Source organism: Podarcis erhardii (assembly GCF_964252035.2).
Source record: "Podarcis erhardii genome assembly, chromosome: 8".
Classification (NCBI taxonomy): Eukaryota; Metazoa; Chordata; class Lepidosauria; order Squamata; family Lacertidae; genus Podarcis; species Podarcis erhardii.
Window position 1 is genome coordinate 66,007,335 of NC_138499.1, and position 14,934 is coordinate 66,022,268.

Below are 14,934 nucleotides of genomic sequence, written 5' to 3' on the forward strand. Positions count from 1 at the left end.
TTTTGAGTACAGTGGTACCTCGGGTTACAGATGCTTCAGGTTACATACACTTCAGGTTACAGAAGCGTACACAGAAATAGTACCTCGGGTTAAGAACTTTGCTTCAGGATGAGAACAGAAATCGTGCTCTGGTGGCGCAGCAGCAGCGGGAGGCTTCAGGTTAAGAACGGTTTCAGGTTAAGAACGGACCTCCGCAATGAATTAAGTTCTTAACCCAAGGTACCACTATAAACTTAAAACTAGGCTTAAGCTGCTACATTAGGGTGTCCAGTTGCTTAGTTCTCATGGTCAGGTATATTCTACATTCATCATGCTAAGGTTGTTGTGTGTGAAAGCAGGCCAAGGAACAGATTTTACTTTTTGCAGTTCCAAATTTCACTATAGGCCTGAGCCATGTGTTGAAAAGTTCACTTTCAAGCATAGGATAGAGAGGAAGCTGAATCACACTCTAGGAATTGAGACACAAGGGTTGCAGAATCTTTAACCAAGAAGCCCAAAGAGAAAGAAAATCAGAGGCGGAAGAGAGTGACACCTGCTAAAGCTTTTGCCCTTCCCTTTCTCTGACTTTTCAGCGGTTCAGTGCACACTTCTATTCAAATGTAAGTGAAATCAAGGAAAGGTTTCTCAACAAATCAAAGAAAGGTTTCTCAGTAAAATACTCTTCTGTGCGGCATTATCTTTCGGAACACAAAGCATAAGAGGTCCGACAAAGAATCTATAAGACATAAAACAGTGCAACGAAATTCTTCACTCAAAACTAAACGTTCAAAACCAGAAACCTCAAAAGGTCTGGAGACTTCACTGAAACCTGAAATGTCCTCAGGTTTCCCTCCAAGGAACAAACTCTTTTCATCATAAATTACATGTGACGATGCTCTGATGTTTCAAACTCGCTGGGGACCGGGATTGTGCCTTTTGATTTACCCTCCATGTTCCTACCATATTCCTCTTATTGCTTATGTATAGGGAACAAGGCAACCGTTGCTTGAACAGGCACACTCCCAAGGCAAGCAAGCATTTCGTAACTTAAAAAAGGAAGAAGCACAGCTAATAAGATTCCAATGCTCAACTTCAATCTGTCATAATGTTTTGTGCATGTGTGTTAATATAAAGACCTTTATTGGCAACTTTTTCAGTGCCTTGTCATTTTTTTTAACCGACACATTAAATAAGCTGCTAGCTGGCCAAACAGTGACAACTTAAGGATGCTTTAGGATTTCCTGAAACCTTGAAAATATGGAGTAGAGTGGTATGTGCCCTGATCAGTGGCGCAGCATGGGGGGGTGCTACCAGGGTGATTGCAAAATTTTAGGGGCACGCCCCTGCCTGGCTCCCTGTAACTTCACTTCTCGCAGTGAGGGAACCGCCAGAAGGTCCTCAGTGCTGGATCTCAGTGTCCAGGCTGAGATACGCCTTCTGGTATACACCAAGTGGCAGCTAAACCATCAGGCTATTTGAACTGCTTCTATCCCAAATGGTGCATCTTTAAGAAGTGCGCTTCAACTTGCTTTCCCCTGCCTCTCTCCTGATCTCTTTTTCTTTGTCATCTTTTAAACTGTAAGCCTGACGACAACTGCAAGCTCCTCTGGAAGCCTTCTTGGGGTAAAGGTAAATAATTATGTTTTATGGAATCGATGTCTTGAGCACACGAGCAAAGTCTGTCCTGGTAGGGAACTCCTCTCAACCTACCATCCAACGCTGCAGAAGGAAAGACGTTTAGTCTGGCTTTGGTGAAAAGCCTTCGATAGTTTAGTACTGTCAGGTTTTTAATGTAAGATGTTAACTTAAAGAAATGCCCATATTGTACTCCTACTGCCAGCAGACTACAGTGTGTGATCGAGATCGCAAGTCACTGTGTGCATTATCCCATAATCTTTGCTTTAATGTCTTTAGGGCGCCTTCATAACCCAGGTAATACAGTTGGGGGGGGTGACAGACCAATAGAGGTCCAATGGAAGGTGTCCATCTGGGTCCATTAAGCTCTCTTCTAGGTCATTTAAGAATAGACAAAAGAATGTGGGGGCCAAAATGCATCCCTGTCTCACCCCCCTAGTCATCTCAGTGCTGTTCGATAACTGTCCCTGCCGACCGCATCAGACCTGCAGTTTGGTTCCATTGTACAGGGTTTTTAGGGTTGGCTTTTATAAGAAAGAGGAGTCATTTGTCCTGCAAAATCAGATTTAATTTGGACCATAGCTGGGATCTGGGGATGGAGTCAAATGCTGATTTCTGATCCATGAAGGCCACGTAGGCTGTATGAATTGTGTATTGTGTATTGCTTTGTAACAATTTGTTGGGTCTCTGGACGGTAATAAAGATTGATGATGATGAAATAATTATGTGGTCCAGCCTCTTACATTAAAAACTGGCCTTTCTGGTAAAGGAGTCCTTGCTCAAACTGAGTCCTGACACTATCTGCAGAGATTCTACAGCCTTCCCAAAGCTGAGCAACCCTGTGTCACACCCAAGGATATTCACACTTCTTTGGAGACAATACAATCTGTGCATGATTCCGCCTCCAAAAACAAAACGAGCTCCCTCCCACTCCACTGTGCATAATTGGGATTGAGGTGTGAGTTTCTGGTTTACCAATTAATGCGGTAACCTCGCTGTGTTTGCTCTCTGTCTCCGAGCTGTTAGCAGGCACTGCTACTAATGCAGATCTGTGGGTGTACAGCGAGCATGTGCTACGAGCAGAGGCAACATGCTGGAACGTGAGACTGATTGCGCTGGAAGCCTGTGCTAATAGAGATGTCGATGAAGCCAAGGCGTTTTTCATACCTGAGTTCACTAGCTGCTGCTCCATGACTCCGCATCCCAAGACTTCCATCCACTCTCCTCGGAAGTTGATCTCCATTTCAAAGGAAGGGTGAGTAAATGGGAAGTAGCAGTCCACCCATCTAATCTCCAGATCTGTGCCATAGAAGCAAAAAAAAAGGGGGGGGATTAAGATGCTTGCTTCTCCCACCCTTAGCAAAACTTGCAACATCAATTACTGCAAGCCAAAGAAAACAAATAGAAAGCCAACTAATTTACAGCCCTTTTTGTGAGTGCAAGGCAATAAAGCTTGGATATTGTGAAGAGTCGTTGTGGGGGAGGGGGGAGCACTCATGCCTTTTCTAATAGGAAAAATACTTTGGGCAACTCAGGCACCCTTTAAAACCAAATCAATCACTTGTCAAACTGCAGCAACCACCTGGCATGGCAGGAAAATGAGCACAAGATTTTCCTGCAAAGCAGGTAATTCTGTTGGGCTCAGTAACCTGAAATGACTAACAGCTCCCCAGAGATAAAGAATCATCGAATCACTGAGTTGGAAAGGGGCCACCAGGGTCATCTAGCTCAACCCCTGCAATGCAGGAATCTTTTGCCCAACGTGGGACTCAAACCCACAACCCTGAGATTAAGAATTGCTTATTCTACTAACTGAAACTTATCCTTATTCTTTTGTGGGGAGGGCTCTTCCCCCTGCAAGCCCATTCTCCATCTTGGGCCTGGGGGCGGGCCCCATACTTTTTGCTTTAAATGAAAAGTTACATACAGTGGAACCTCGGGTTAAAAACTTAATTCGTTCTGGAGGTCCGTTCTTAACCTGAAACTGTTCTTAACCTGAGGTACCATTTTAGCTAATGGGGCCTCCTGCTGCCGCCGCCGCCACCGCACAATTTCTGTTCTCATCTTGAAGCAAAGTTCTTAACATGAGGTACTATTTCTGGGTTAGCGGAGTCTGTAACCTGAAGCGTCTGTAACCTGAAGTCCAAAGCAGCTTAAGAGCAAAACAAATATTTGCTGTATGCAGTATGTTTACAGCACTTGCAGATCTGTGTGAAACTCCAGTTCCCATCAGCCCCCAACCAACACAACAGGGGTGCCAATTTGAATAAATTATTGTGGGGGCCCAGATAAGCCCCGCCCCACATAATCGGTCACATGACACAGCACACACACACACACACACACACACACAGACCTGAATGGGAATGCCCATTAACTATGTGGGGGCTGAAGCCCACATGACCCCTCAGAGTTGGCTCCTATGCAACACATCCCATGGTCAGTTACAGACAGGTAGCCGTGTTGGTCTGCCATAGTCAAAACAAAACAAATTCCTTCCAGTAGCACCTTAAAGACCAACTAAGTCAGTTCTTGGTATGAGCTTTTGTGTGCATGCACACTTCTTCAGATACACTGAAACAGAAGTTTCCAGACCCTTCTATATAGTGAGAAGGTGGGGAGGGGTATTACTCAGAAGGGTGGTGGGAATGGGTGATTGGCAGATAGCTGTGATGAGCCTGTTGTCATTATACATGACAAAGCCATTTTTCACCTTTTCACCCCTTGCTTTTTCCTGTAAGACCTATTGCAGTCGTTAAGAGTCGTCAACAGGCTCATCACAGCTATCTGCCAATCACCCATTCCCACCACCCTTCTGAGTAATACCCCTCCCCACCTTCTCACTATATAGAAGGGTCTGGAAACTTCTGTTTCAGTGTATCTGAAGAAGTGTGCATGCACACGAAAGCTCATACCAAGAACTGACTTAGTTGGTCTTTAAGGTGCTACTGGAAGGAATCCCATGGTCAGGGAATGATGGGAGTTAGAAGTCCAGCAACATTTGGAAGGACACGGGTTATAGGAACACAGGATTTATAGGAACAACAGGTAAAGGTGCATGGTAATAATTAATGGGTCAATGTGACTACAAAGGTTTATCAAGAAGGTTGTTGTTATTTTTTGCTCGAGTGGCTCCTGGTCTAGTGCTGTATGAGATGTTCTTCGATGATTTGTTTATTTGCTATATTTGTACCTCTCCTTTCCTCCAAGACATTCAAGGCAGCATACATGGTCCTCTACCTTGATTTCATCTTCACAACAACCCTGTGAGGTAGGTTAGGCTGACAGATAGTGACTGTCCCAAGGTCATCCAATAAGTGGGGAATTTGGACATGAGTCTCCTCAATCCTAACTCCAACCGTTTAGCCAGGCATATGCAGACAATTAAGAAAAATAATATTTTTTGTAGCAGTTAGCAGGTGATCTGTAAGTTTAAATTTTATAAGATGTTAATCTCTCTCTCTCTCTCTGTGTGTGTGTGTGTGTGTGTGTGTGTTGTAAACAGCACTGCCTTGGTTTTTTCCTAATGAAATCGTGGTACGCAAGTATTTTTTTAAAATAAACAAACATTATGACCGTGACACTACACATCAAATTTGTAGGGAGCACAAATCCGAGAGAAAGCCACAAACGCTTTGCAGTATACATTGCTTTGCCATGTTGCTGAAGATCAATTACATTTCTATACATATTAAAAGAAGTACGGATGAATGGCAATCCATTATCCAGCATTGTATTTACAAGGGAGGCAGCCTTAGGCAAGTCCCTATTATTTTGGACTCAGCTGGATAACACCGGCCTTACCGGCTGCCAAGATTACTGAGAAAGTGAGGGCATGGGAAAAGCTTTGAAGGGCCATAGATCAGAGCTGGAGAACATGATTTGCATGCGGAAGGGTCCAGATTTACACCCCCACCCTCCGCCTTGGCTTCTCCAGATACAGCAAGGAAAAACTCCCGTGAAAAGCTCACACATAACCAGCCCATAATTATAAAGCATAATAAAAACAGTCTGCAATTATCAGTCCAGTTAAAACCAGGTGAGAGGAATCTTCAGAGGCCATTTAAACATCGTACAGTAGAAGCTTGTCTTATCGCACCCCACAAATATGAGGCCACTGTTTAAAAGTCCCTGTTTTGCTGGCCATTGGAAAGATTGCTTATTGCCCTGTTTACCTTCAGTGTAATGTTGTCATCAGCTTGCACACACAAAAACCCAATACATTTTATCCAGGTTCATGTACAAAGTGAGTTTCAAAACAGAGAGGTGACGTGGGTTGATTGTATAAAGCAAAAACGACAAATATTCATACAAACCCCAAACAGGAAAATTATTGACAGTAAAAAAGGACTGTTAGACACCTTATTATTTGTGTAGGAGTTTTAATTACAACATTCTTTGCTAGATTTTCTGCTAAAAATAACTCTCTTTAACAGCTTCCAAACGTGCCAACATATTGCATGAATTCTAACACTAACTGTGTTTCCCTGATAGATATTTATGTCAGCAATGAATACAAGATTTTTGCTGGGTCTCAGAGCAGAGTCCAGTATTCTATGGTAACAATTCCTGAGGACTGGCCATCCTGGCTGAGGCTGGCCAGTCAGTCTACGCTGATGGACAAAGGCTCTCCAGATTTTCAGACAGAAATCTATCCTGGCCCTACATAAGAGATGCTGGAAATGTTCTGCCCCTGATATTGTCATGGAGTGGTTAGACGCAAAGGAATGGTGGGAGAAACTAGCTAGGGAGCCATGGAGGGAAGACGACTCAGAACCCAGGGAGTGGTGGTGGGAAAACAATGAATGGTCAAACAGAGAAGAAGGGAGAAGGGAGAAGGGAGAAGGGAGAAGGGAGGAGGAGGAGGAGGAGGAGGAGGAGGAGGAGGGGTGTCGGAAGCTAAAGAGCACAATTCTTGAGAGCATGAATTGTTTGTGGCAAAAGGTATCGTCTGGGTGCTGTGATATCATAAAAATGGGTTAGGAGATACAGTAAAATTAGTGGACCCTAGTTAATCATGCCCATTAATGTCAATGGGTCTATTCTGAGCCTGACTAACATCGGATACAAGCCAATGAGCCTGTTGTCACAATGCTTCAATTGTTTTCCAGGGATGGATAAAATGGGCATCACTCGTGAGCAACACTGAGATTGGGGAGCAGTTGGTGTTTCCAGGGATGCTGTCAGCACTGATGCCTTCGTTGCTGCATTAAACCATTTCAACTGCTGTTGGCTGAAGGAAGCATACAGCATTGCAAGTATGTTGGGACGTTAGCAGGATCACAGGACCAGCGCATGAAACACCTACCATCACCAAAGAGATGAGCCACAAGTTTTGTCAACGCCATTTTCAAGCTGTGTTCCATGAGCCTTGCTGCTTCCATGGTGTGCGTCTCTTGCTTGTGGGGTGTGCGGTGGCCTTGTTCAAACAAGCAGAAGCTTTCTCCACCACCCACATTGCTGAATAGCTGTTCAAAAAAAGAAAAAGGAAAGAATGAAAACAATCTCAGTGTCGGTACAGCCCTTTCTGAATATTCAAAGCACTTTGCATATTTTATATGGGTTATCTTTACAAACTGACCTGTGAAGTTAAGGTCGAGCATTTTCGCTTTAGATACTTTAAATATGAATTGCTGTTGCATTTCACAGACTTTCATTCCGCAGTGAGTTCATTCCCACTCAAGTCTCATTCCAGCAAGTTCATTCCAAGACAAGTGTTGTTCGAATTGAAGGTTTCCCAGTTCACACTCTTAGCAACTGTCCCTCAACCTCTGACTGCAGGGGTGGAGAACCTGTGGCCCTCCAGTTGTTTCCAGACTACAACACCCATCATACTTGACAATCAAGCATGCTGGCTGGGGTTGAAGGGAGTTGTAGCCCAACAACATCTGGAGTTCCCTAGTCCTGCCTTTGAAGATGCAGAGAAAATCCCGAAAATAACCAGAGTGTGCTTATGTGGTGCAGTGGTTAAGAGCGGTAGTCTCGTACAGTAATCTGGGGAACCGGGTTAGCGTCTCCGCTCCTCCACATGCAGCTGCTGGGTGACCTTGGGCCAGTCACACTTATTTGAAGTCTCTCAGCCCCACTCATCTCACAGAGTGTTTGTTGTGGGGAAGGAAGGGAAAGGAGAATGTTAGCCGCTTTGAGACTCCTTCGGGTAGTGATAAAACGGGATATCAAATCCAAACTCTTCTTCTTCTCCTGATAGTGCACAAAACTGCTATAAAAATGCATTAATCATCACAACCTACCTGCAAGGTAGGCTTCAGAGAAAGTGGGAGAGAGAAATATGTGCCCTGGGGCAATCAGGAGCTACAGAGTTGAGCAGCGATTTAAACCAAGGTATTCCAAACCCAAGCTCAGTAATTTATTCCCCACCCCCCAAAAAATGCCTTTGCTTTTTAAAATGCAGTCAATCTATGTGCCCCTGTGGTCTCATTCAGGAAGCAATTTCTTCTTTCAACCTAGCCCTTGGTAGGCTCAACACTGAGCTCTAACCCATGTCTGGTCAGATTCAGAATGAGTTATCTGCCACCGGCGCTCTAGCCGTCTCAACGATTGTTTCATTGCCCTCAGAAGCAAGTAAAATTCCCTGACAAACAGCTGACCCACGACTGCAGCTCTTCTCCTGCAATCTCAGGGGCAGAGGGTGCATGCGGGGGTGCCGCTTAAGTCAGTGACTTCACTCTGCCTCATGAGTGGGCTGGTCCTGCTCCAGAGAGTGCTATGCAATGTTATGCGTTCAGGACCAGGGAGTAGCAGTAGTTACTCTGCATTAGCATACCCCACTATTACATTTTTGCCTGAATTAACCTAGCTGATTCCGTTGAAAGGGGGGCCAAGATGACACAGTGCTACCTGCTGATCCTAACTGCTGTTTCCTGATCAGGGGACTTCAAAGACCTATCCAATTAGCTTCTCTCCCTGCTAAATCAAAACTCCTGAGATACAAGCCCAACTGCCTTTCATCCTGCTGCAGCAAGCCTGGACATGTCTCTTCTGAGATTGATATGACACACACACACCACCGAATCCTTGCCATTTTTTGAAGCCTTACAGAATCCTGCATGTTATCAGAGTGTGACGCTACTTCCTATCCTTTCCTATAATCTGGGAGCTTTCCACGCTATGTTGTGGGACACAACATATCAAGGAGCAGATCGACAGCAAGTAATATTCTCTGACGAACAGCTGACCCACGACTGCAGCTCTTCTCCCGCAATCTCAGGGGCAGAGGCAGTGAATTCCGTTTTGATGCTTGAGATGAAGTGGGAAGTGCCACCTTGCCTGCTGCCCAGCCCATCGCCTCCGGCCAGCACTGATTTCCGGTGAGATCTCGCCAAGATCTCACAAGATTCTGGCAAGATATTGCTGGAAATCAGCACCAATGGTGGCGCCACTTCTCTGGCGGCAGAGGAGTCAGTGGGGCAGGCAGGGTGCATGCGGGGGCGCCGCTTAAGGCAGTGGCTTCACCCTGCCTCATGAGTGGGCTGGTCCTGCTCAGGGGAGTGTTATGCAATGTTATGCACTGCCACACACAAAAAGAGGACACAGGTGTGCCTAATGTTTGCATAGTGTTATAATTTAAAGAGAAATATAACAATACATCTCAATGCAGTACGTTTCCTAGCTCAATTCAAAGTGTTGGTGCCGACCTTTAAAACCCTAAATAGCCTCGGCCCTGTATACTTGAAGGAGCGTCTCCACCCCCATTGTTCAACCCAGACACTGAGATCCAGCCCCGAGGGCCTTCTGGCAGTTCCCTCATTGCAAGAAGTGAAGTTACAGGGAACATGGCAGAGGGCCTTCTTGGTAGTGGTGCCCACTCTGTGGAACACCCTCCCATCAGATGTCAAGGAGATAAGTATACAGTGGTACCTCTGGTTACATACTTAATCCATTCCGGAGGTCCGTTCTTAACCTGAAACTGTTCTTAACCTGAAGCACCACTTTAGCTAATGGGGCCTCCTGCTGCTGCCGCACCGCCAGAGCACGATTTCGGTTCTCATCCTGAAGCAAAGTTCTTAACCCGAGGTAATATTTCTGGGTTAGCGGAATCTGTAACCTGAAGCGTCTGTAACCTGAAGCGTATGTAACCCGAGGTACCACTGTACAACCTTTGTCTGAACACCTGAAGGCAGGCCTGTACAGTGGTACCTCGGGTTACATACGCTTCAGGTTACATACGCTTCAGGTTGCAGACTCCACCAACCCAGAAATATTACCTCAGGCTAAGAACTTTGCTTCAGAGGTGCTGGAAAAAAACTTAACGACGGGGGAAAAAGATAGTTTCCAAAGGGAAACTGGTTTGGAAATAACAAAAAAAGTGAAATATCTGGGGGTGAATTTAACATCTAAGAATGTGAATTTATTTAAAGATAATTATGAGAAATGTTGGTCGGAAGTTAAGAAAGATCTTGACATATGGTCTAGGTTGAGACTCTCCTTGTTAGGCCGAATTGCTGTTATCAAGATGAATGTATTGCCGAGATTGCTGTTTTTATTTCAGACATTACAAATTCTGGATAGGATGGACTGTTTCAAGAAGTGGCAGAAAGATATATCCAAATTTGTCTGGCAGGGCAAAAAGCCCAGAATAAAATTTAAGATTTTGACTGATGCAAAAGATAGGGGGGGTTTTGCTCTGCCGGACTTAAGACTTTACTATGAAGCAGCAGCTTTCTGCTGGTTGAAGCAATGGCTACTTCTTGAGGATACAGACATTTTAGACCTGGAAGGGTATGATAATAATTTTGGCTGGCATGCATGTTTATGGTATGACAAGGCAAAGGTTTATAAAGGCTTCAAAAATCATATTGTCAGGAAAGCTTTGTATAATGTTTGGAATCGATATAAGGATTTATTGGAAAGTAAAACACCCAGATGGTTGTCACCAATGGAAGCTAGAGCGGTGAAAAAACTTAACATGGACTCTAATTGGCCAAAATATTGTGAAATTATAGAATATGATGGTGAAAAGGTTAAATTACAGAGCTTTGAGAAACTAAAATCCAAGCTTCGAGACTGGTTACATTATTATCAGATAAATGAGACTTTTAAGCAGGACAGGAAACTAGGATTTCAGAAGGAGAGGTCAAAATTGGAAACAGAATTGTTAGAGACCAATACTAACAATCTGTCTAAAATGTATAACTTGTTGCTGAAATGGAATACACAGGATGAAACGGTTAAATCAGCTATGATCAAATGGGCACAAGACTTAGGTCATGATATTATGTTTGCTGACTGGGAACAGTTATGGACCACAGGCCTTAAATTTACGGCATGTAGTGCCTTGAAAGAAAACATAATGAAAATGAACTATAGGTGGTACATGACCCCAGTCAAGCTTGCAAAGATATACCATTTGCCCAATAATAAATGCTGGAAATGTAACGAATGTGAAGGAACTTTCTACCACCTTTGGTGGACCTGCCCAAAGATTAAGGCCTACTGGGAAATGATCTATAATGAAATTAAGAAAATCCTTAAGTGGACATTTGCAAAGAAACCGGAGGCTTTTCTCTTGGGCATGGTCGGCCAATTGGTACCAAAGAAAGATAGGACATTTTTTATGTATGCAACTACAGCAGCAAGAATCCTTTTGGCAAAGTATTGGAAGATGCAAGAATTACCTACTCTGGAAGAATGGCAGACGAAGGTGACTGAATTTATGGGACTGGCAGAGATGACCGGCAGAATCCGTGATCAGAGGAGAGAGACAGTGGAAGAGGACTGGGAAAAATTCAAAATATATCTTAAGAACTGCTGTAAAATTTCAGACTGATAAAATGTCAAGGGGTAAGAAACAGAGAATTACAGCTGTAAATGTTTAAGTTAAGAAAACCTGAGGGAAGTTAAATATAAAAATGGAATGAAGGATTGCTAAAAAATTGGAAACAAGGGTGCAGTGAAGGGGAGGTATGGGGAAGTCATGTGTTGTTTGTGTATGTTTTTTTGTGTGTTTTTGTTTATGAAAATTAATAAAAATTATTTAAAAAAAAAAAAAGAACTTTGCTTCAGGATGAGAACAGAAATCGTGCTCTAGCAGCGCAGCGGCAGCGGGAGGCCCCATTAGCTAAAGTGGTGCTTTAGGTTAAGAACAGTTTCAGGTTAAGAATGGACCTCCAGAACAAATTAAGTATTTAACCCAAGGTACCACTGTATAGGGAAGTTTTCTAATGTTTAATGTTTTGTTATGTGTTTATATATGTTGTAAGCCGCCCAGAGTGGCGGGGCAACCTTCACACACAGACTAGTTTCTGCACACACTCACACTGCTGTTTATTCTCCAACCAGGCAAGCAAGAGGCACGATCATAGTTCAAGGAGATGTTTCATCCAGGCGAAAAGGAGGATGTAAATGAAGGCTGGTGAGAGAGATATAGCCTGGAGGAGAAGCTGTGTGGCCCCTGGCCCCTGGCTTCAAATTCCCCACCAAGTTCTAATAGTCAGTTAGAAAGTTTTGCCATTTTCTAGGGTTCCCCCCTCCCCAATGATTAAATGCCTTGTGTATGCAGTTGTGCCAAACTTCCTCTAAAGGAGGAGAATCCATACTCTAAATCCACTTAGTCTGGACCAACCCTTTTTTCTTTTTCTTTTGCAAATGCACTGCAGCCTCTAAACTGATGGATTAATAATGACACTAATGTGGAACTTGTGCATCAAGAAGAACACTTCCTGCCATCACAATCACTCTCTGACACAATAAAACTTGTAAGATCACACCCTGGCCCCTGCACTGTCAGTCAATGAGTGGATACTAAAGTCGATGCGTTAATAATGGAGTACCCTGGGCTGCTTACAGTGGGGAGTTTTAGTTTGGGAAGAAAACAACACAAATTATTTTAGACAGCTCATCACATCACCTCTTGGTGTAATCATTGGGCCCTTCAGTCCACAAGCTACCAGGTGGAAAAAGCTGAGCTTGTTTATATTGTATGAATCCAACCAACATATTTGGATAGTGAAGCTGGTTTTCAAAAGGGGGGCAGAATATACAAATTAAAAATGTTATTAGTCTATGATTAACACACTGATGGGTATTAATTTCATACTTCCCTACATTTATTTCACTGATATACAGAAACGTTTGTCACACAATCAACTATCATCCACACTTCTTCAAAGAAATGCATACTGAATTTTCAGTTATCAAGCCATACTGACAATTTTGGTGTGTGGAGCTTAAAGACATGACACTCCTAGGAAATTAAAGGGGGCCCCACTTATATTTTTCTGTCTGCTGTTTATGTTGAGCCTCAAAGTATAAGCGCTGGTGGCCTCCACTCAGGCGTGATTCTAAGGCTGAAATGTTGGTGGAAAAAATGTGGAAGGTGGCAGAGGTGCCTTTACTCAAGAGCAGAATGAAAGCAAAAACAAACAAACAAATCAGAATCATTTAGCCAGTCAACAATAACAAGAAGAATATTGGCCGTTAGAGAACTGTGAACAAGGCTGGCAACTGTTTTTCTGGCAGGACTCAAAAGCACTTAATAGTCAGGTGACAAGTAGAAATTACATCATGTGATGATCACTGATTCTATGGCAATCATGGGCAAAGCTAGAGACAACCACTGCCCCATCCCATTGTGCTTCACTTCCTTCCATCACACTGAGGATCACAACTTTACATCCCAACTGAGATACGGCAAACCATCATTTTACCTCCAAACCAGACCCTGAAAGCAGTTTAACTAGAAACCACAAGTTAGAATTTACAGTAACCCAAATTTGACATGATCAGACATCATGGCAAGTTACAAGGATCACAAACAGTGGGTGTGGGAATGGGACTGGGGGGGGGGAGCTGAAAGGAGCCCACAAACCCAAAGCCCGCTCACTATTGATGGGGCTGTGATATCTGAAGAGAGCCCATGCGCTAAGAACAGCTTCACTTGCTGAAACCATGCTTCTTGAACAGCTATGAAACACACACATGCCTTGGCACTCCAAAAGGGGGCAAACCTATCTCAGGTAGAAAAGGGAAAGCATTTGGCTACTCCAACATCACCAACTTTCTAGCTGAACAAAGTAGAATGCATGTTTGTTGCTTTGGCAGTTTCTGGTCCCCATTCTCATGTCACAATAAGTCATATCCTGAAATAAACCACAATACATGCTAAGTGCAACCACGCCTCCCCTTCCAGAGTAGAGGATACAAACCATGGAAAGCATGATTTGCAAACCAGCACTTCTGGTTTGTTCCTTTCCACATAAACCATGAATGGAAACTAAATTTTGCTCCTGGCTTACCGCTTGTAGTTTTCTTGGTTTGTAAGTCACGCTAAGTCAGCCACTCTGTGGTTTGCTTCCCTCCTTGGAAGGGGGAGTTGTGAAACTGACATGCCTGAGCAACATGCTACTAGTCCACAGTAAACTATGGTTTATTGGAAACCATGGTGCACTGTGACGAATAAACCAGGCCTGTATCTGAGGATGGGTAAGGAAATGCCAGACTTCAGTAGTCTGTTGCCCACTTCCCCTCCATCTTTTTGCATCTCTTCCTAACCTTAAAGAGAATGCATTTCCTCCATAGTTCCTGTCAGGGAACTGCCATCAGAGCCAGAGGGAGAGGGAGGGCTCCAGAGGGATTCCAGAGAGAGTCCCGGGATGGGGAGAGGCAGCCCATCTTCTGGGGAAGGAAATCAGCGTAGCACCAGTGGAGAAGGGGGGCAGATGGGGGAATCGGCGAGGTGGCTCCATGACTCCTCGCCGGAGACCAGCGGGGAGAGCACGGGTCCTCCGCTGCCCACACCCTCCCTGCGCAGAAGGCTTCTGTGCAGGGAGTGTAGGCAGAGACTAGGCGTCAAAGAGCTTCTTTGCTGGAAGAAGTTCAAGAAACGTCCACTGACGGATTCTGCCAGCGATTGAGACAGCCACGGGTGAGTGGCTGTCCAGACAGAAAAGGTTCAATCAGGCAACCCAGCCAGGTGTGGCACCGATTTACGCACGAGCAACCCCTAGAACCATTACAGTTCCCTTTAGTGTATACTTAGCTTTCTGGATATAGACCGAGTTACGCCTCTTCCCATGTTACAGCAATGGAAACAGCAACATGTCAATCAACAAATACGTGTTTCACTTTGTTCATCTTAAGCATCTTTATTATGTAAACACCAGTGTGCACTTCTGAGATGGCAAGTCTGCATCTTCCTCTAAATAATCAGATGCTGAAGGCAGCCAGCAACAGGAAGCTGAATTATCAGAAGGGCTCTCCCACATCCCCTCAGACGAGCTTCCCAGAAGATTACACAAAGGTTGGCATCATCTGAAACATATGCCTCAAGCTGTCCACAATATGCATGTTTTCACTTTTGCT

General features: G+C 44.2%; 1 protein-coding gene across 5 annotated transcripts in view; it reads right to left on the reverse strand.

Annotated features, from left to right (window-relative positions):
• Positions 1-14,934, reverse strand: part of FARS2 (phenylalanyl-tRNA synthetase 2, mitochondrial) — a 210,955-nt gene that overhangs the window by 134,981 nt on the left and 61,040 nt on the right. For all 5 annotated transcript variants that reach the window (XM_081873106.1, XM_081873109.1, XM_081873108.1 and 2 more), the window contains 2 exons: positions 6,923-7,082; positions 2,782-2,913 (listed from right to left, as the gene is read on the reverse strand). In XM_081873106.1, the coding sequence (XP_081729232.1) occupies positions 2,782-2,913; positions 6,923-7,082 (292 nt within the window). The remainder of the gene's footprint in view (positions 1-2,781; positions 2,914-6,922; positions 7,083-14,934) is intronic.